At 54.0% G+C, this 20,844-nt stretch overlaps 1 protein-coding gene across 4 annotated transcripts; it reads right to left on the reverse strand.

Annotated features, from left to right (window-relative positions):
- Window positions 1–258: 258 nt before the first annotated feature.
- Window positions 259–18,957, reverse strand: CACNB1 (calcium voltage-gated channel auxiliary subunit beta 1). Of its 4 annotated transcripts, none has more exons than XM_070773379.1 (14): window positions 18,703–18,957; window positions 16,175–16,261; window positions 13,083–13,202; window positions 12,042–12,164; window positions 11,338–11,474; window positions 11,029–11,105; window positions 9,637–9,656; window positions 9,300–9,380; window positions 8,782–8,840; window positions 8,488–8,597; window positions 8,190–8,341; window positions 4,964–5,059; window positions 4,347–4,532; window positions 259–2,131 (listed from the first exon to the last, which is right to left on the reverse strand). In XM_070773379.1, exons 1-14 carry the CDS (start codon window positions 18,784–18,786, stop codon window positions 1,667–1,669), a joined length of 1,797 nt encoding a protein of 598 aa, XP_070629480.1. In that variant the 5' UTR covers window positions 18,787–18,957; the 3' UTR covers window positions 259–1,666. The 4 variants fall into 4 exon arrangements, with proteins under 4 accessions (XP_070629480.1, XP_019837314.1, XP_019837315.1 ...); XM_019981755.2 differs by lacking the exon at window positions 9,637–9,656 and adding an exon at window positions 10,465–10,619 and having other exon boundaries at window positions 18,703–18,956; XM_019981756.2 differs by lacking the exons at window positions 9,637–9,656; window positions 16,175–16,261; window positions 18,703–18,957 and adding exons at window positions 10,465–10,619; window positions 14,790–14,897.
- Between the last annotated feature and the right edge of the window lie 1,887 nt (window positions 18,958–20,844).

The following is a 20,844-nucleotide window of genomic DNA, read 5'->3' on the forward strand; positions in this document are numbered from 1 at the left end:
GGGAGACAGGACAGGTATGGGGCTTGGGGCGGAGTGGAGCTGAGACTGGCCACGAAGCTCCTGTCAGGCTTGAATATAATGTGTCAGAGTCGAAAGTCAAAGCACAATCTCTCCCGCTGTGCAAATCACTCAGGGCGCAGCTGACTCCCACGCCCACCGCTTCACTCTCCTTCCCTGCAGGTCAGCAGCTCCCACACACCTAGGCTGGCAACCGAGTGGCGAGTGATGGGGACAAAGAAGCAGGCCTGGGAGGCGGTGCAAAGGACAGGACGGCGGTTTTATATGTGGCAAAATACTTCTAGGGTAGTACAGACGAACAGACAGACAGATTGGGGCACGGGACACCAGACAGGAAAGGGGGAGGGTTGGGCAGTGGTCTCTTCTAACCAGTAAGTGGAAGCTGCACCCCGCCCCAGGTAGGGGGTGGGGTGGGACAACATTGGCACAGGAGGTGGCGAGACAGGCATGAGGTGCCCATCCCTGAGGCGGGCAGCCGGGCAGGGCCCAGTCCTCGTTGGCACAATCGGCTCTCTCTGGCCCAGCTGGGTGCTGGGGGGCAGGGCTGCTGGGCAATGGGATGCTAGGCAGAGGGACACTCCAGAGCAGAGGGCGTACCAAGGCCTCTCCTGGGTGGAGTGGAATGGGTAAAGGACAGGATCACAAGAGGCAAATACAGAGCAGCAGCAGCAGCAGCCAAGCCCCCCACCCCCCAGGGGAGATCTGACATCCAGAGGCAACCCCTGGGGTGGTGATTAACTCTGGGGCACCAACCATAGGGCCTCTTTTCTGGGGCCTCAGGGTGAGAGTGAAGGAGCAGTTTTTTTGGTTTCAAAATGAGGCGGATCAGAGTGTTCCATGGGCCCAGGTGACGAGAGGATGGGGGGGCTCAGATGCAGAGGGGCCCCCTCTTCTGATGGCAGCAGGCAAGGGATGTTGTAGGCAAAGCTCATTCCTGGGGTAGGCAAAGGCTTGAGGCATGGAGGTGGTGGGACGAGGAGCAGCATCTGGGGCGGCCTCCTCCTCAGAGTTCTAGGTCCTGGGCAGGCACAGGGCACTGCACCTGATGCCCGCCAGCATCATCCAGACCGCTCCATGAGACAGCTCCCCATGGAGCTTCCACTGCTGTAGCTTGCACCTCCCAGACAATGAAGCCAGGAAGCTGCGGGCAGGTGCTGGGGGCGGGGCTCATGGTAAAGGACGCTGGACCAGGGGTTTGGGGACGAGAGCCCTCATGTGAGAGTCTGTGGTCTCCCTCTCCAGGAAAAGCCCCTCCCCCCCATTCCCAAATACTCCAGGGTGGAAAAAGAAAGGGCCACACCATTTTAGGGCCCTCATTTAGAGCCCGGAGTAGAAGGAGTTAAGGAAGTGCACCTTTTCTCTGGGTGAGGGGAGAGAGCCCCCTGAGGTGGAGAGGGGGATACTGCAGAAAGGTGGGCATCCTCCATACATCCACAGCAGGTAGGTAAAAACCTGCCGCTGAGGCTTAAGGGACTCCCAGGAGCTGGGTGGAAGGTTACCACCAAAGAAACCCCAATCTGAGCAAAGGCATCTGAAAGGAGGGAGACAGCGCCCCCTGGAGGCAAGATACATCTCCGTGGTGAGCCCCCCTGTCCCTCCCCTCCCTTGGGCTCAAGAGCCCTTCCTCCCACTGTGTAGCCCCTGCCCCTCAGCGGATGTAGACACCCCGCCCCCAACCCTCCAGCTCGTTCTTGTTGCGCCCCAGAACTGGGCCCCCGCCCTCCGCGCAGTAGCGGGCCTTATTCCGGCCGCGGTTCCGGTTGTCGGTCAGCTCCTCTTCATAGTCTTCTTCCTCATCCTCCCAGGATCCCTGTCGGGCTGGTGGGGTGCTGCCCCCTGCAGGGTCTCCAAGCCCTGGCCCCTCGGAGGGGTCAGTCTCCATGTCCACACACGAGTCTCCCAGCTCCGTGTAGGCAGAGTTTCGGTTGCCAGGGGTGTCAGCATCAAACGTGTCTTGGCGGGACAGTGCCCGCAGGGTGCCCGCCCGGCCTGGCGGGTGGCTGCTGGGGTAAAGGCCTGGGGGCTGGCCCAGCTCTCCCGGGTACTCGTGCACACTGGCGTGCTCCCCCGTGGCCCGTTCCAGCGACTGGTCCCCGGAAGCAAGGTAGGGTCCCTGGTTAGCAGACGGACGGTACACACCATGCAGATCAGGCAGGAGTGAGAGAAACACAACAAAGCAAGGCAGGTTAGTGAGGCACCAAGACGCCCAGCCTGGCTGAAGGAGGAGGGTGCTGGCCCTAGGGGTTGGGCAGCTGGGCAACCGGCTCTGGAGCCCAGCCAGAGGACAGAACTCAAGGCATTTGTTCTTCCATTAGGAGAGGGGGCGCCCGACCTTCTCAGGTGTGAGAAGGCATGACTCTCCTGGTAATCATGGTAGAGAACCCATGAACGATTAGTCGTCACTTCCTCAAGGCACTCATTAACGCTGTCTTGGGCTAAATCATCATTAACAGCTCATTAGTATGAGTGTTAGTGGTTGATTGGATTAGTCGTTGCCCCAAACATACTAAAGAGAATTTCATCCAGCTCCTTCAGCCCAACAGGACCCTAATCATAGGCGTCCAGAACTCCACACTTCTCCCTACTCCACTCTGAGTCAGGTGACAGTCTCCAAGGTTGATAGGATTCTTCCCCTGCCCCCAAAAGACTCAAAGCTTCAGGCTGGGGAAGGCTGCTGCTGCTAAGTCACTTCAGTCGTGTCCGACTCTGTGTGACCCAGTAGATGGCAGCCCACCAGCTCCTCTGTCCCTGGGATACTCCAGGCAAGAATACTGGAGTGGGTTGTCATCCTTCTCCAATGCATGCATGCATGCTAAGTTGTTACAGTTGTGGACAGGAGCCCACCAGGCTCCTCTCTCCATGGGATTCTCTAGGCAAGAATACTGGGGAAGGCTGATGGGTCTCTATTCCCCACTGGCAACAATGAGATGGCTCAGTGTCCTTAGCACCAATGTCACATGAAGATGGCCATGGAGGCTGCTGGGTGGGGTGCCAAGAGGCCTGGGTTCTAGTGCATCCCCTGCCACTTCAAGCTGTGTGACCCTGAGCAGTGACTCCCATCTCAGTGGCCCAGTTTCTCTGTGGTGCTGTGATGGGGATTAGGCTAGAGCAGCAATTTTCATTCCCTGGAGTTCTGGGGTAGATGGACAGGACATAGAGTGCTTCAGGGGTCCCCGTGGAGGTAAAGTGGAGGCCAAGCCACTAGCCCTCTCCAAGCAGAGCAAGGATGCCTTATTTACACACTGAACTTCCCATAAGATTCAGTGAACAAATGGGTTCTGGTGCTGAAAACAAATTTGAAAAGCAGTGGTCTAGAATGATTTCCTGGGTTTCTTCTAGCTCTAATCTAGAACCCAATACTTAATGATTTGACCTCAGAAATAAGCCATGGCTCCCATAGGAGATCAAGGTAGGGTGGGGCACCCACAGGAGGATCTTCCCTGGAATATGTTTAACTGGAAGGGTGGAAGGTTCTATATCAACTCATAGAATATGCTTCATTTTGGGTCTCTTCTGAGAACCCCTGGAGATTAGGGCTCTGGAGCAGGGGGCAGTCTGTCTGGTTTTAATGGCCCTGCTCTGTGGGACTCCCTGGGTCTGAAGGCCGTGGGTCTGTTGCGTCTAAAATGCTGTGACCTCTGTTGAGTCTAAAACGGGTGTTGCTGCTACTGCTGCTGCTGAGTTGCTTCAGTCGTGTCCGACTCTGTGCGACACCATGGACTGCAGCCTACCAGGCTTCACCATCCATGGGATTCTCCAGGCAAGAACACTGGAGTGGGTTGCCATTTCCTTCTCCAAGGGATGAAAGTGGAAAGTGAAAGTGAAGTCGCTCAGTCGTGTCCGACTCTTAGCGACCCCATGGACTGCAGCCTACCAGGCTCCTCCATCCATGGGATTTTCCATGCAACAGTACTGGAGTGGGGTGCCATTGCCTTCTCCGAAAACGGGTGTAGAGTCCAGCAAATATACATTGGTTTTCCTGTTTCTTCCTAGTCTCTTATCTTACAAGGCCCCCAAAGCAGAAGCCCCCAAGGCAGCAGATATAGTCTTATGGGACCAGGCCCAGATAGGCCCCACCAGCTAGCCCCAAACCCATCAAAAACCACAGACACCAGAAACTGCCACTCACCACATTTTTTACAAAATAAAACTTTTCCCTTCCTTCCCCAAGTTCCCTGCACTCAGTTCCGAGCCCTGGGCAGGAGGGGAGGTGGGCGGGGCACCTACACCGTGTGCTCCTGCTGCTGGGGCACCGCCCTGGCTCGCTGCGAGGCCTCTAGCCCGCCCCAGAAGCTGAGATTTCTCCTGAGTGAGGTGAGCACTTGTACCTGGAGGTTGGAGACAGGGGCAGGGCTGGCAGCCAGGGCTGCAGTAGCCATGGTGCGGTTCAGCAGCGGATTGGGCGGAGTGCTGCTGGGCGGGTGTGTAGCCTTCCAATAGGCTTCCAAGTACTCTGCCAAGTGCTCGCAGGCGTCCTCCAATTGGTTCTCATCCAGGATGATGTCAAACATCTCCTGTGGAGGCGGGGTTAAGGGCAGGGCTGGGATGAGCTGGGCGTGACCAAGGGGTGAGGGTGTGGCCTGGGGGCAGTGGGTGGAGTCAAGGGGTTGAAGGACAAAGTTAAAAAGAAACCTCTGGATGTTCAGGAAGAGGAGGGCTCTCAGATATGTAAATTAAATATATATAAGGAGGTCTTAGCACCTAGATATTACAGCTTCCTCATTCTATATATAAGGTAGCCAAGGTGTGGAGAGGGGCTTAACTCTCCGTAGAGAAGTGGTGCTGCTGGGACTTGAACACAGTCTCTAACTGCCTGTTCAGCCCTCTTTTCCCAGACAATCCATCTGCACCTCTGAACTGGACCCAGGTGTTCCTGGTCATTCTCTCAGCAGGCCAGAGGAAACCAGGAGAACCCAAATGCCCTCCCTTCCCTTTGAGCACTCACAGGGGGACACTGCGCCAGTTTCTCTGAGGCCGCTATTTGGACGTTGAGGTGTTTGGACTGAGACTTCCCTCGAGACTTGATGAGCCTCTGAAGAACCTGTTTGGTAAGGGGAAAAGAGGAGCTAGAGGGACACTGCAATGCACCAACCTGGAGAGGCAGGTCCTGGTTGGAGCCAACGTGGAGAGACAGTATCAGGGCCGGGGGAACATTCCATGACGCTCAGCCCTGGATGCCTTTTCAGAAATGACCTCACCAGCCCTGTGTCCATCCTACACAAAGCTCAGGCTCTCTCCTGGGTCTCATGCCAGCCTCCCCTGGGACATTCCAACAGTGGTTGTATGAAGGGCAGTGATTCTCCTTCCCAACCCCTGTAACCTTCTTTACAGGTTTCATTCATTCTGAGCCAACTTCCCCTCCGTGTTAACAACAGGCAGCCATCCTTGATAGGGACACTTGCTATGCCTTGGCACTGGTCTGTGCTTTTTTTCATTTTGTTGTTGTTGTTTAGTTGATAAGTTGTGTCCGACTCTTCTGCGACCCCATGGACTTGTAGCCCACCAAGCTCCTCTGTCCATGGATTTTCCAGGCAAGACTACTGGAGTGGGTTGCCATTCCCTTCTCCGGGGATCCTCCCTACCTAGGAGACAAACCCATGACTTGCACATTGCCAGCCAGATGCTTTAGCACTGTGCCACCAGGAAAGTCCTTCTTTTCATTTAGTCCTGACAATAATGCCTTTAGGCAGCCACTATTATAATCCTCCTCTCAATGATAACAATAATAATGATAATAGCTAGACATAAAGCTACAACCTTAACTAAGTGGTCAAAGTTAACAGTACCAGCAATACAACAAACCAACATCCTATGCTTCCTGATGTAATGCATTCAGAAGGACACATCACTTGGGGAATATTCCTACCGGAAATGCAAAACCTCAATCTGTTGACAGGGAAACATCAGACAAACCCACCTTGAGCAACAATCTACAAAATAAGTGATCTGTACTCTTCAAAAATGATAGTCTCATGAGAATCGAAGAAAAGCCCTTCTTCGATTTTTAGCTTAAAGATTACTAAGGAGAAAAAAAATAAAGAAGAAAAAAATACTAAAGAGATTTAACAACTAAATGCAACACGTGATCCTGGATTGAAGGGGAAATTGCTATAAGGGGCATTTTTGGGACAACTGGTGAAAACTGAAAATAGACAGTATTTTAGTGAGATTTCTTGAATTTGACATGTAAGTTAAGGTCCTTGTTCTTAAGAAATACATGTTGAAATTTTGAGGGATAAAGAAATACAAGATCTACAACTTAAACAGTTCAAGAAAAAAGATATATATATATAAACACATATATACATAATACAGACGTACATAAAGTGTGTGCATGCCAAGTCACTTCAGTCATGTCCAACTCCGTGTGACGCTATGGACTATAGCCCCCCCAGGCTCCTCTGTCCATGGGAATTCTCCAGGCAAGGATACTGGAGTGGGTTGCCATGCCCTCCTCCATGGATCCTTTCATTTCCTGACCCAGGGATCAAACCCACATCTCTTTCATTTCCTGCATCTGCAGGCAGGTTCTTTACCTGCTGAGCCATGGGGGAAGCCCTAAAGATAAAGTAGATGTGGCAAAATGTTCAAAATTAGTGAGTCTGAAAAAAAAATTAAATTGTATGCTTTAAATGGCTGAATTAAATGGCATGTGAATTTTATTTCTAAAGAGCCATTAAAAAAGTAGTGAGTCTGAGTGAAGGGTATTCAAAGGTGATCCTTTGTACTGTTCTTGCAACTCTCCTATAAATCTGAAATTACTTCAAAATAAAAGTCTTTAAGAATTGAACACATATAGCACTCAATAGGTACCAGGCACTTTGCATGGTTAATTTGTTTATTTAATCTTCACAAACATCACCTAAGGATTCCTATTTTCCAAATGAAGAAACTGAGGCACAGAGAAGTCAGGTGACCTGCCCAAAGAGCCAGAGCCAGTAGGTAAGTGGCAGCAGTGAGACATAAACCCAGGCAGCCCGGCTTCAGAGTCCCCACCCTTAACCTCAGAGTCAGTGCTCAGCAGGGCAATGGAAGTGTGTGTTACTTTCTAGTTCACAAAGTGCTTTTGCATCCATTATCTCATTTGATCCTTTAAACCACCTCAGGAAGTACTTAAATCCCATCCTCCTCTTTATCCTCATTAGAAACTGGGTGTTTAGCTCATAGGGTGCTATCATGCAATGTTAATCCCTGATTGCCTTCATCAGACAGAACTCTGGGCTCTTTACATCACTACCTCAAGATAAGGATTATAATTCCCATTTTGTAGGTGAAGAAATTGTGCAAAAGCTAAATTATCTCCCCAAGATCCAAAGCTCAATAACATACAACCAAAAAAAACAACAAACTTTAATTAATTAAAATAAGCCACTCAGAGCTAGGATCTGACCCTCATGCCGTCTTCTAACTTCAAATCCTTCACCTAGGGACTTCCATTGTGATCTACTGGCTAAGATTCTGCACTCCCAGCGCAAGGGGCCTGGGTTCGATCCCTGGTCAGGGAACTAGATCCCAATTGCTACAACCAAGAGTTTGCTGCAGCTAAAAATCCCACAAGACACAACTAAAGACCCAACGTGTCACAACTAAGATCCGGAGCAGTCAAATAAATAAACATTTTATAAAAATCCTTCAACCTGGCTCACCTTCCACGTTTCTCAAAACCATTAATGTCTAGGGGGGGGAATTAAAGGAGCTGCTGTATGACAAAGAAGTAAATCAGTCTTCCTACCAAGTTCATCTCTATCAAGGTCTAAATGAGGGCAGTACAGTAAATAAAAAGACAGGAGAAAAAAAAAAGACAGGAGAGGTCTTTTTCCAACTGCCAAGTTAGCTGGGTGACACTGAGGCAGAACACACAGAACTGTTTCTATTTTCTGGACTAAGGATGGGAGGTCAACAAAGCAGAGACAGGGGACTAACCTGCACAACTCTAATAATAATATTTAAAACACTTAATACACGATGAGGTATATTATACCAGATCGTTTGCTAAGTGATAAGTATTCACATTAGGTTGCATCTTCACAATATCCAGACAATGGAGTTTGATGGAGAAGAGAATCTGGGCTTGAGGAGATGAAGTCACATGATTAGTAAGCAGTACCTGGGGCTTAAACACAGGCAGCCCACCCAGAGCACTCCTGTCCCCAGTAGGGTCTTGTACCCACCTTAGGAGAGGTGATCTTGATGTAAACAATGATGGGGGCCAGTGAGGTCTTGGAGAGCTGGGCTGGATGGTTGATGGTGTCGGCGTCCAGAGCAACCAACTGAAGGGTTCGGGCTAGCTCAAAGATCCGCTCGATCTCGCTCTGAACCTCAGCTAGGCGAGTGGAGTCATGGGGAAGGGGTAAATGTAAGGCAGCCTCCCAGGAGGCAGTGGGCAGGTAGAGTGTTTCTGGAGATGCCCCCTCACTCCCACATCTGGCCCCAGAGCAGGGTGGGGGCAGAGTCAAGGGATGGGCTCACCCAGGCTGGAGCGTGTGTTGGAACGCTCGATGATGATGTGTTTGCTGGGGTTGTTGAGGACTGATCGCTTAGCCAAGGAAATGTCCGCTGTCACACGTGTGATGGAGATCCTGGGGGGCAGAGCAAAGTGTCAGGGTTCAGGGTGGGCTAAAATGTCCTGCCTCCTCCCCAGGCTCCAGGACAGCATTGTAGCCCTCAGTCCAAGAGTTCCAGGATTGTCATTCAAGCCATCCTGCCCAACCCCAGCAGCAGAGAACCATGCTGGGCATGGAGAGCCAGCTCCAAGGGGCTTACCTGCCATCAAACCGATGCTTCAAGAAGTCAAATAAAGCTTTCTGCATCATATCTGTAACCTGAAGTTGGGGCAGGGGGTGGGGGTGGAGGAGGAGGAAGAGATGTCAGGTGTTTGAAGCTCTCAAGGAGGGTAGACTGCTAGGCATTTGCCCCCTGACATTCCATTTTCTCCTTTAATCCCTGAGATGAATGAGTCCCTGTTCAGGGGAGGAAGTGATCCTTCTGAGTTTGAGGGGCCTCCACTGGGGTCTCTGATTCCAGAGATCCTTTCAGGTAGAATCTCTAGGAGGACTTTTCTGGGTATTTTTGAGAAGACTAGACCCTTCTGAGTGGGTCTCCCCATGGGTTGGGTTGGGGCCCCCCTGGGGAAGGGGGTGGTCTCTAAAGGTCTGTAGCCCTCTGGGGAGGAAACCCTGGGAAGACCCTGCTGGGGGATGTCTCTGGAGTCTCAAGACCTTACAGAGTCTTTCTGGCAGTCTGGGCCCCTCTGGTCCCTATGCCCCTCTAGGGGCTCCTACCTCATAGCCCTTCAGCGACGGTCCCACCAGGATAATGGGCCTCATGGAAGGTACCACGTCATAAGGGGGCACGTGTTCTGTCTGGGGGGAAGCAGGGAGGGGAAACCCCAGAGTGGAGATGGCATTAGCCCCTCTCCCCCCGCCTCCAGGCTCCCGCATGCATCCTTTCCTCCCCCTGGTCCCAAAGCCCAGATGTAGGGGATCAGGGTAGGGGTGGGGAGGGAGAACCAGGAATGGTGGGGGGAAAATGGGGGCAGATATGGGAATGGGTGTTAGAAGGTCCCCCTAGCTCATCCCAGAGGGTGGGGAGGGAAACATAGAAAGCTGTGCTACTCACCGACTTCTGCTTCTGTTTGGCTGGGTCCAGAGATTGCCAAGATGGGGGAGGGGGAGGAGAAAGGGGAGGGTACCCAGGCAGGGGCAGAGGGCAAGGGAGGAGCCAGGACAAGAGAGGGAGGGAGAGCGGGCGGACGAGGAGAGATAACAGGGCATGCGTGTTAGTGACAGACAGAGCCAGAGAGAGGGGATGGGACCCCATGCCAAGGGGGAGCCAGAGATGGCCCTGGATCAGGGCCAGGAGTGGGACTGACAGCCAGTCCGGTGAACTTTGGAATATTCAGACATCCTCTACCCCCTTTCCGGGTCTTGGAAAAAAGCTGGAAAGAGTGATAGCCCCTAATTTGGTGCCCATCTCCTGGCCCCAGTGCAGGCCAACCTGCCCATTGTAAGGGTTCCCTTAACTGTCCTGCTCTGCAGCCAGGAGATCCCTGGGCACCCTAATCTGAAAAGGGCAAAGAAGAGTCACCATTCCACTTTCCCCTTCACATCTGGGGGCAAGGGCAAACATGAATATGCCACTGGTAGTGAGGGGGAAATGTCGGGTTTCATTACAACCAGATCTGCTTTCAGTTGGGGGGCGGGGGCTAGAAGGGCTGCTTCCATGGCAAGAACCATCCCTTCTGGGCAAGAAGGCCAGGGTGGGGTTGTGCATGGAGACAGACGTGCCCATTCTGGGTGCCACTCTACCCTTCCCTCCTCCTCGGCAGGAAGGCCTGATCCCCACAAAATCAGGCCGATACCCCATCTGAATCCATTCCAGCCCCCCTCCACCCACCGAAGAGCTGGGCCCTGACCTCCCCTCTCACAAGAACGCAGTAAGAATTACCTTCTTGAAGAAGGGGATGCGCTTGCCGTGGGGCGGCGGGGTGGTAACACTGCTAACACTAGTCTTAGCAGAGCCGCTCTGCTCCCCGAGCTCTGCCTCCTCATCCTCTAACTCTAGGGGGTCTAGTTCAAAGGCTAAGTTAGTCATTTCATTACCTGGACCGGAGAGTCAGGATTGAGGGAGGGAGGAGGCGAGGTGGGGAGGAGTGAGATGGACATGGAGACACAAGTACAGAACGCGGGGATGGGATGGGGAGAAAAGAAAGAAGAAGAGGTGAATGGAACAGGGCTGGGAGAAATGAATGGGGGGCAGGGGGCGGGGCAGTCAGGAGGAGAGATGGAGCTACTGAAGAAATGGGAGAGGACAGACATGAGAGAATGGGTGCTGACTGACCAGCCCAGCTTGGGGGGTGCCCTGCTCTTCATGGAGGGGGTACCGCTGGATGTGTTTGGAGGACTCAGGATTGGGATACCCCTTACTGCAGGGAAAGGAAGGGACAGGCAATGGGGAGACCACCCCACCCAGGAGCTCCACCCCACCCCCTGGGGTGGTGGCAGCTCTTACCACTGGCAGGGGGCGTGGGGCGGCGGGTGCCAGTCACCACGTCTCCCAGGCTGGAGCTGGAGTTGTCACCTGATTTGCTGTGTGGGCAGAGAGGCAAATGGAGCCGTGAGCAAAGAGGTGGGTGTGAGGGCGGGGGATCTTGTTCTCTCACAGGCTGCCCCTCCCCACTCTGTGGCCCTCATTCGCCAGCCCCACGGGTGAGGCCTCGGGCAACTCTGTGTCCTCAGAATATGAGGTCAACCCTTGGGGCCTCCTCCTGGCTGGCTGGCCTCTCCCGGGGGTGGGAGTGCCCCGCCCCCAGCCAGACACCTGGAGCTGAGGCGGTTCTGGCGCAGCTTCTGTTCCTGCAGCAGGCGCAGGCTGTCCAGTTTGACAGGGCTGGGGATGAAGCCAACCTCACAGCCCTCCTTCACCAGTCGCCCGATCCACCAGTCATTATTGTATTTCTGCAAACAACAACGGCAGGTGGGGTGGGGGAGACCAAGAAGGAGATTAGAGGTCAAGCCAGCAGCCAGCTCCAGGGGATACCACCCCCAACCTTGCCTTCTCTGCCCAGGGGATGGCACCCTCAAAGAGCCCCGGCACCAGCCTCTGAGTACAGCTCCCAATTCTCAGGGCTCTCTAGGACCAGCATCCTCTTGTGCCCTGGACTACCCCACCCCAAGCATATCCCTGTTCTGAGAGTCCTTCCTCCCGCCATGTGTCAGCTCTATCCTGGAAAGGCGGGGAGAGAAGTAAATGCTGACACCTCTGTGTGCCTGGCACACTGCCACTCCATCAACAGTCCTCTTCACAAACCCTCCCAGCAACCCTGCAACCTAGGTATTACCATCGCACGTTACCAATGAAAAATCTGAAGCTCAGAGAAGTGGAAAGATTTGTCTAAGATCACAGAGCAAATTTAGCCCAGCTCTGCTTAGTTCAGAAGTCTTTTTCCACTAGAGCTCTGACTGCCCCTCTCCTGGCACACACTTCACTGCCCTCCCTCCAGATGCCAAGCGGTCTCGCCCCACCTCTTTGATGTGTAGGAAGTCCTTAGGCTCGAAGGTGATGGCCACTCCCTGCACAGGCACCTCATCCCCTGGAGATGGGTTGTAGCCGACATTTGTCCGCACAGCAAATGCCACCGGCTTGGTCTAGAGGAGGCACCCAGGGTGGATGACAACCAGAGAGTTAAATCACAATGGGATGTACAACTTCCTGACTGGGGTGGTGATTATGGAGAGGTTTGTTTTGTAAATTCTTCATTAAGATACACATTATACACGCTACTATACACAAAGTAAACACAGTCCTACTGTATAGCAGAGAGAACTATATTCAAAATCTTGTAATAATGAAAAATGCATGTATAACTGAATCATGTTGCTGCACACCTGAAACTAACACAACACTGTAAATCAACTATACATCAAAAAAAATTTTATTAAAAAAACAAAAGTATTCACTGAATGGCTTATGCAGGTTTTTACGTGCATATTAAATTTCACAGTAAAAAAAAACAGCAAAAAACAGAACTCAGTCCTCTCAGGATGGAGGGGGGCATCAGGGAATAAGTATAGGTTATGGGGGACCCCAGAATGACACCAAGAAGGAACAGTCACAGTAATAATAATAATAGTAGTGATCATGATAGCAGCTACTGTTTAGTGTGCCAGGCACTGTGTTATATGTTTCACACCCATTATCTTATTTATTCATTACAAAAATCCTACAAAGTGCTATTATCATATTCACTTGAATGAATGGGAAAACTGAAGTTCAGAAAGGTTAAGTGAATGGCCTAAGATCTCACAGCTAGTAAGAGCCAACCCAGAAAGAGTGGAAATGTTTAGCTCCTGTTACGTGTGGCAAGAGTTTTAGGCACTTATTGCACTTTATAAGGAGGCAGGTATTGTAGCTTACACTTTTACAGATGAAAGACAGAGGCACATAGGAGGCGTACATCCGCCGGGAAGTGGCTGGGCCAAGACTTGACTCAGGTCTGTTCAGGCTGTCTCCAAGGCACGAGGTAAGGGAAACAATGCCAGCACAGCCCCTCCCATCTTTCTCACCTTGGCTTTCTCTAGCTGGGCTAACGCCTGACGCTCTGCCTCCTTCCTTAAGGCTTCCCGGTCCTCCTCCAGAGACACATCAGAGTCTGACGGACGGCTGGTGTAGGACTCTGCTGAGCCCTGAAAACAGACAGGGCCAGCTCAGGGCCAACGCCGCCTCCCCAGCTCCTGGGCCGCAGAAGGCACCAGTGTGAGACCACAAGGGCTAGGAGGTGGCGGCATTAGACAGGAAGAGCCTGAGAATGAGGTCTGCAGGCCCCTGGGAAGAGTGTGGCCCTAGAAAGGGTGATAGCAACAAGCAGGGAATTATGGCAGGTCCAAGGACAGCTGCTTGGGGCCCAGGGAGGGGTGGGAACCTGATAGGGTGCAGTGCAGAGGCAGAGTGCCAACGGTCAGTCTCCATTCCCTGTTCCTCCTTCCCTCCCCTGCTCCCAGAACCCGCTGAGACAGACCCAGCACAGGCCCAGTGAGTCCTTCCAGGGGCCACAGCCACCAGCTTAGGTCTGAGCCCTCTGCACTGGTGGCCATGGGCAGCCTGCTCCATGTGCTAGGGCCACACAAAAATTTGCTACCTTCTGCTCAAGGGCGAGGGAAAATAGAATCCTACCTCCCCTGCCAGAAGCTGGAAAGCCCCAACCCTTAGACTCTTATAAGATACAAAAAAGAACCCAAAGTTCCTGGGGTGGGGCAGACAGGAGAAACACATCAAGAGAAGAACACAAGCAGGCTTTTCCCTTGCATTAGGGCAGCCAACTGCCAGCATTAAGACAGGTTCAGAAGTCTGGGTGTGCCAGGATGCTGGCCTTGACCACACGGACCATCCCAGGACATAAGGAACTCCCTCAGCAATGCAGACACACGTGTAAGGCACACATAGCCCAGGAGGTGAATGAACATGCTCTTTCACGGGTGTATTTGGATGTGCAACTTCGAGTCTGTTCGGGAGTGTGTGCTCTGTGGTATGTCCTGGTGCATGACTGAATGCATACAGGTCCCTGTGTGTGCGTACAGGGGAGGGGCAGGGGGGCGCCCTCAGTGTCTGTGTCCCCAAGGGAACGTGAGGACGGGAGCCAGAAGTGTGGATTTATTGCTACAAAGGGCCGGAGGGGATGTGACGAAAGGGTAAGACTGCAGGGGTGGGAGGGTTTCTTTCTGAAGACAGGAAGGGATCACTTGGCCAAGAATGCCCATTAGCCTGGTATGGAGGGGACCTCGGAAAGAAAGAAGACCAGGTCCCATCTCCCCAGAGTGCCCTCGTCATCAGCCAGTGCAGCGGCCCATCCATTTCCCAGCCAAATCAGGAAAATGGGAGACTCTGAGAGGAAAACCAGGGGGTGGGGTGGGGTTTTCATAGAAGCTGGAAAAGCGATACAAAGGAAAGAGTGAAAACCAGTGAATCAACTACTCTTTATCCCTCCTGAGCACTCAGAGTCAGGAAGACAGCCACCAGGAGAGCCAGAGGAACAGACCCAGAGATGGAGAGGGGCAGGCACTTACTGACCCCAACACACACACACACACACACACACACACACACACGCACACACGCACACACACACACACACAAGTGCGTGCATACCAGAAATGGCGGGAGACAAGGGAACAGTGAGAAGGCAAGGAAATAGGCTGGAGTGAAGGCCTCCCACCAGCTTTCCTGAGGGGCTGCTCCCGCCCCCCACCCCCACCTTCACTCCATCCCCAGCTCACCACTACGAGGGTCTGGTTGGGCGCCTCCATCCCGGCGCCCTCAGTGCCTGGCCCTGCTGGCCTAGGGGGTGGCCCAAACTGCCCGTTCCCCCAGGGGGCTCAGGTTACAAGCAGAGTTGCTACATGTGCAAACTGCTAGGGTATATTTAGCTCAGAGATGTGGCAAGGCCTGCCCCCCCACTCCCTGCCACCTACTGGGGGTCAGAGCTGGGGAGCTGAGAGGAGAAAGGATTGGAAACTGGGGTCTGATCCCCTGGGTTGGCAAACACTGAAGGAATGAGGCCCTTTTCTGTCAAGAGGGGCTCCACTGAGCACGGTGTCATTTTTCCTAGCCCTGGCCCTGCCCCAGTCCTACAATACACACAGGGGATGAGGGAAAGGACTTCCCATTTGTATGTGTATTTAGGAATCCTGGGATGAAAGGTCCCTTTCCTGATCCTCTCAAGTCAGGCCTGGGCTTTCGAGTGCCAAGTGTTGTGGAGACATAAGAATCAAAAAGAAGGGCCTCACTCCAGTCAGTAGTGGATCTGCCTGGCATCATCCTCTCTCTCTTGGCCTGGGGGTGACTGACTTTCCTACTGTCCTCTGTCCTCATGTGCCTGCCCATTTTTTCTTCAACGTACTCCTTCCTTGTCTGATCCTAAGCCCCTCTCGCCTTTTTTGGGTACCAGGCTTTGTTGAGATGCTCTGTAGTCATAGCAACCACAGGGCTCTCTCACTGCTTCTCCCTGAGCCTGAGATGGCCTGGGGTTGAGAGTTAGAACAGAGATGAGAATGGCAACTTCCTGACTGAGAACAGAAGACCCCAGAAGGCCATTCAGTTATAACCCCTGCCCTTTCATTCAGGGGTGCTGGGCTGAAGTCCTCTCTAAAATCAACTTCCTGCTGCCTCTCCTCCACCCTCCTCAACACACGTTCTCTCTGCATATTAAACAACAGTCACAACTGGATGTGAGGAGGGCGTTTCCCCGGATCCATACCTAATCAGGGCTCCAGGGACCCAAATGTCCTGGCTCCTCATTTCATAGGACCTCCCTCTACCCCATGCTGTCACAGATTCTGGGGGAGGACATGGAAGAAGACAGCCGGCAGGGGGAGTGGGTGACAGCCTGAAGCAAGCTAGAAGGAGGCAGGCCAGGCTGTCCCTGAATGAGATGACGCAGGCAGGCAGCAGGGGCTGGTGCCTGGTGCTGGGGGAGGGGCTGGGCGGGGGCTGAGGGAGTGGGTACAGCTGACAGTATATGCAGAGGAGGTCATGGGGTGTAAGGGTGATGGGGTGGTTCTAGGCAGGTAACAAATGACATGGGGGAGGGTGCCTGGAGCTCACCAATCCTGGTCTCCACCAACCAGCCACCTCCCTCCTCTCAACCCAGCCTCCCCATTACCTGGCGGACAAAGCTGTTGGATGTTGTATCCGAGGATGTGCTCCCATCCGACCTTTTGAACCGCCCTTTCCTCTTGCTGTATTTGCCCTGGAGAGGCCAGGAAGGGACAAGAGTAGAATCTCAAAGACCCTTGCCCAACCCTCATCCCATCAAGTCCAGAACTACCGCCAAGCCTTGGCAATATCATTCCCTAATCTCAAGAGCCTGCCCCTCCATCTTCTTCCTGGGATGGTACAGCCCGAGGGAGAGGGAGGGCCCAGACCACAGCCATGGGGTGGGGGACAGAGCAAGAGAGCCCTAGGAAGCACACACAGAAACCCCCGAACCAAGTCAGAGGTTGGGAAAGGGGAGGTGCTGAGAAGCTGGAAGCTCATTAGGCAGCAAAGCTAATTAAGACGCTGGGCAGGCTGCAGAGGCCTGGGGGGAAGGGAGAGACTGCCTGCAGTGCTGGGGGTGTGGAGACAGCCCCTGGGAAAGTCCCCTTCCCTCTCCACTTCAGCTGGAGCAGACTGGGGCTGTGTGCACCTATAGCCCCCAGAGAGAAGAGGAATCGCCAACCCAGGCCCAGCTTGGCTTTCCTGAGCCCAACTCTTGCCTTGTTTTTTGCAGAGTGGGGAGGGGAGTTGCAGCTCTCTGGTCTTAAGAGACCTAAAACTATTAGATTTCTAGGGAGGAGGGGAGGGGACATGAAACTGTATTTGGAAAGTAAATATCTAACCCCAACCTTGACCCATGGGGGCAGATTTAGCACACCCCTCATCCTGGTAGGACTTTTTTTCAGCCCCCTTTTCACAATCACAGTGATCATACCTCTTCCCAAGGGGGCAAGAGACATCAAGCCCTTTAGCCCTCAGCTGCCACTGCCCACTTCCTGTCCCATGATGCCCACCAGGCTGCATAAATCTAAATGTCCCTTGGCCCTCCCCCAAGAAAAACCGAGGACACAGCCCCTGCAGGGCCTCCGGGAAGCCGGGCTCAGTCCCGCTGGCTGGGCTCCTGGCTTGGGTGGTGTGGACACTGCCTGACCTCTCAAGTAGCCACCTATTCAGGTATTTCCAGGCCTCCTAGGAAGGGGGCTGCTTCTTTGCCCTCCCCAACTCACATATACACATCAGCCCCCAGGCAATCTAGAGTGAGAGGGGATGATTGAGGGTCCAGGCCCTCCAAGCTGCTGTCCACAACCTCCATCCTAGAGTTTCTTTGCCAAAGAAGCTAGATAAGCCATAATCAGACTAGAGGCTCTGGTTCCTTGGGCTTGAGTACAAGAGATGGATGGATAGATGGGCAAGACACCTGGGAACCCTTCAAGAATCCTCCCTCCCTCACCTTCTCTGGAACCAGACATATATCCAACCTTAAGGACTGAGGATCCCTATGAATTTAAGAGGATTCCCCCAGTGAGCACAAGGCTCTCTTTCACAATATCACCACTATCCCAGGCTAGGAAAAGGGAGTGGCACCCAGAGGGACAAGGGACAGCTGAAAGGAAGGGCCCGGTCAGCTGCCTCCCAGGCTCCAAGGGGCCTGGGGTGGAGAAGGGAAGTATTTTTAGGTCTGATCTGACACCCCCCCGCCCCACGTGCCCATCAGCCATACTATCATGGTGGTTACAGTTGCTCCAGGCTGGCCACAGCAAGAAAAGAGTTAATGCTATCCTAGCCTTGGGGTGTTGCCAGAATGGAAAAGGACATGTCCCAGAGAAATTCTTGGGGACGACCACCCCAGACTCTGCTGGTCACTCCACCGGCACCCTCCACCCCCAAGAATATCCCTTCTTGGGGGTAACCAGTTGGTACAGGAAAAGTGTGAGTGGGGGTGGGGAGGCAGCCCCCCCCCCTGTTCCCCAGGTAACACAATTTCTTCCCCTCCAGGACAGTGAGTTGGCATCCATCCAACTTTCCAAACTTTGGAGGCGTTTTCTGGGGCTAGGGGGATGGGTCGGGAAGGGCTAACACGGGTGTCGGGGGAGGGGAGGTGGTCTAATATAGAGGTGGAACTGAAGTGGCTGGGACGGGGGCCTAGCTCGGTGCTGGTACCTTCCCCACCCTCGAGGGCCAGTGTCCGTAGCTCTGAAGGCCTGCTGGCACCGCCCTCTGACCACCGCCTCGGCCATCTCCCAGTGCCACCCCCACTCCACCCACACCCGCCCGGAGCCCCTGAGCGTGCTCTGCGTCGCCCCCTTTGCCTGAGCTCCCTCTCTAGCCTCCCTCAACCCACGGATCCCGCCGCCAGCACCCACACTCTTAACCCACTGGAGCCGGTACCCAAGGAGCAAAGCCCCTGACGCGGGGGAGAGGAGGAGGCGAGGGTGACAGGCGGCCCGACCGCCCCCTCCCCGCTCTGCAAAACCGCAGCATAACTCCCAGCCAAGCGCCCATCAATCATTCACTGGCAGGGATGGGGGGCGCAGAGCCTTTTCCCCTCCACGCCGGGCATATAACCCCTTTCTCCCCGGTCCCCCCTCGATCCGACCCCACAAGGTCCACGGGAGCGGCCCCCTTCCCTCGATCCCGGCCATCACACCTCACCTGTGGGCTGGGGTCGAAGACCTCCATGGGGATCTCCTGGGAGGATGGGTAAGGGCCCCGGGACATGCTGGTCTTCTGGACCATGGAGAGGAGCCTCCCCTCCGGCCGCCGGCCCGGCCCAGCCGGGCGCCCTCAACGCATGAGAGAGGCCGTCGGAACCGAGAACAGCGTAGCCAGCACCCGGTCCAGCCACCTGGCCCGGCCTTCGGTTGCCCTCTTCCTGCGTTCCCTCCCTCCTCCCGCTCTCTCCTCTGCTGCCGCCGCCTCCTCCGCCCCTGAAGGCTCAGCATCTCCCCCCGCCCCCTCCGCTCCCACCCGTCCCTCCCTCCCTCCCTCCCTCCCTCCGCCAGTCGCGGCCCCGCCCCTCGCAGCCCCTCCGCTTGCTCTGCACAGACAATGGGAGGGAGGCTGCAGGGACGCACGCCTCTCCCGGCGAGCTCAGGTCTCCGACTGGCCTAGGGTGAGGGTGGCCACTCTGGGGGACATTAGAAACCTTGCCAAGGGGCTGAGAGCGGGAGGGAGGGGGTGCGGTTTACCAGTGGATGCCAAGCGCGGATGGAACCGAAGCGCGGATTAGCATGGCTGGCACCGCCCCCCGCTTCCGTCCCAAACCGCTCTTCCTAGCTGGTCTCCCCATTCCATTCCAGGCTGGGCCACCGGAACTTCCCAGCCCTTGTGATCCTGGGACCCAGCTTTAACTCCTTTCTCCCCACTGTTGTCCCAGACCGCCTTAAGCCAAACAGAAAGGTCCCTCCCTCCCAAATAGGTTGGTGCTGGATGGCTGGAGGCTGAAGCTGGGGTGGGGAGGGTGTCCAAACGGAGTTCAGCAGAGACAGCAACAAGAAATCCCAGGGATTCAGGAGTCCTATTGCCCTAGCGCTAACAGCTATCCCCCAAGCCTTTCCAAAAGGCCAGGGGTGGGCCTGGGTGAGGTCTGTGTTCCTGGGTAGAGAGGGAGGAGGAGGAAGAAATGTGGAGCTGAGACTGGAGAGTGGCGAAAATCAGATCTAATGACCTGTCACCTGGAATTGTTTCCCCCTTCATCCTTTATTTGGGGACAGATATCCAAGGCCTGGACCCCAACCACCATGATCTGTGAAGCTAAAAGGACTAGAGGATTCTGGCAAGCGGCCTTAGTGCCAACTTGGTTCAGGCTCTTTCTGGTGGTGTGGCTCTGGGCACATCAGTACACCTCTCCTGTAAAACGGGTTTGCTGGTACTGTGGTGTCTTTGTCACCTGGGATTTTTGGGAGGAAGAGGAAATTAAATGATGGGTTTCTGAGATGTTTGGAGATGCTGTAAGATGCTGTGCAGGGCAGGGGTGAGGTAGGGAAGGGAGGGGAGAGTGTCAATTTTGACAGGAGCACCTGTTACCACCTTGCTTGACCCCTTCCCGGGCTCCACAAAAAAGAGAAATGAGAAGTAGAATGGAGATTTGCCCAGGTTCAATGACTCTAAAATAAGCCAAGCTGGGAGTTTTCTGGCAGTCCAGTGGTTAGGAGTCCAGGCTTTCACTGCTGAGTGAAAGTGAAGTCGCTCAGTCGTGTCCAACTCTTTGTGACCACATGGACCATAACTTAACAGGCTCCTCTGTCCGTGGGATTTTCCAGGCAAGAGTACTGGAGTGGGTTACTATTTCCTTCTCCAGGGGATCTTCCAGACCCAGCGATCGAACCGGGGTCTCCCACATGGCAGGCAGACGCTTTACTGTCTGAGCCACCAGGGAAGCCCAGGTTTAATCCCTGACTGGGGAACTAAGAGCCTGCAAACCGGCGCTGCTAAAAGTAAAATAAGCCAACCTGCTGTGTTCTGCTGGAGGGGAGTCTGGGGAATACACTGACTCCTCCTTCTCACCCTGGGTTTTGCAACAGGTGTGGGTCAGCCCTAAGATCCAACCCTGAGCAGGGCTCCCATCTTTCCCTTGGACACAAGAGAGCCTGGCATGACAGAGAAGGCCTGGGTTTTGTAGAAAGACCTGGGTTTTCGATTTCTCTATTGTGAGAAAGTGGCATGAATTTTGATCCCCTTCCTCTTTTTTTTTTTTTGAGGGGGTGAGGGTGGCCACACCACACTGCTTGTGGGATCCTAGTTCCCTGACCAAGGATCAAACCTGGGCCCTCAGGCAGTGAAAGCACAGAGTCA

This window comes from Bos indicus, chromosome 19 (genome assembly GCF_029378745.1).
Source record: "Bos indicus isolate NIAB-ARS_2022 breed Sahiwal x Tharparkar chromosome 19, NIAB-ARS_B.indTharparkar_mat_pri_1.0, whole genome shotgun sequence".
NCBI classification, from domain to species: Eukaryota; Metazoa; Chordata; class Mammalia; order Artiodactyla; family Bovidae; genus Bos; species Bos indicus.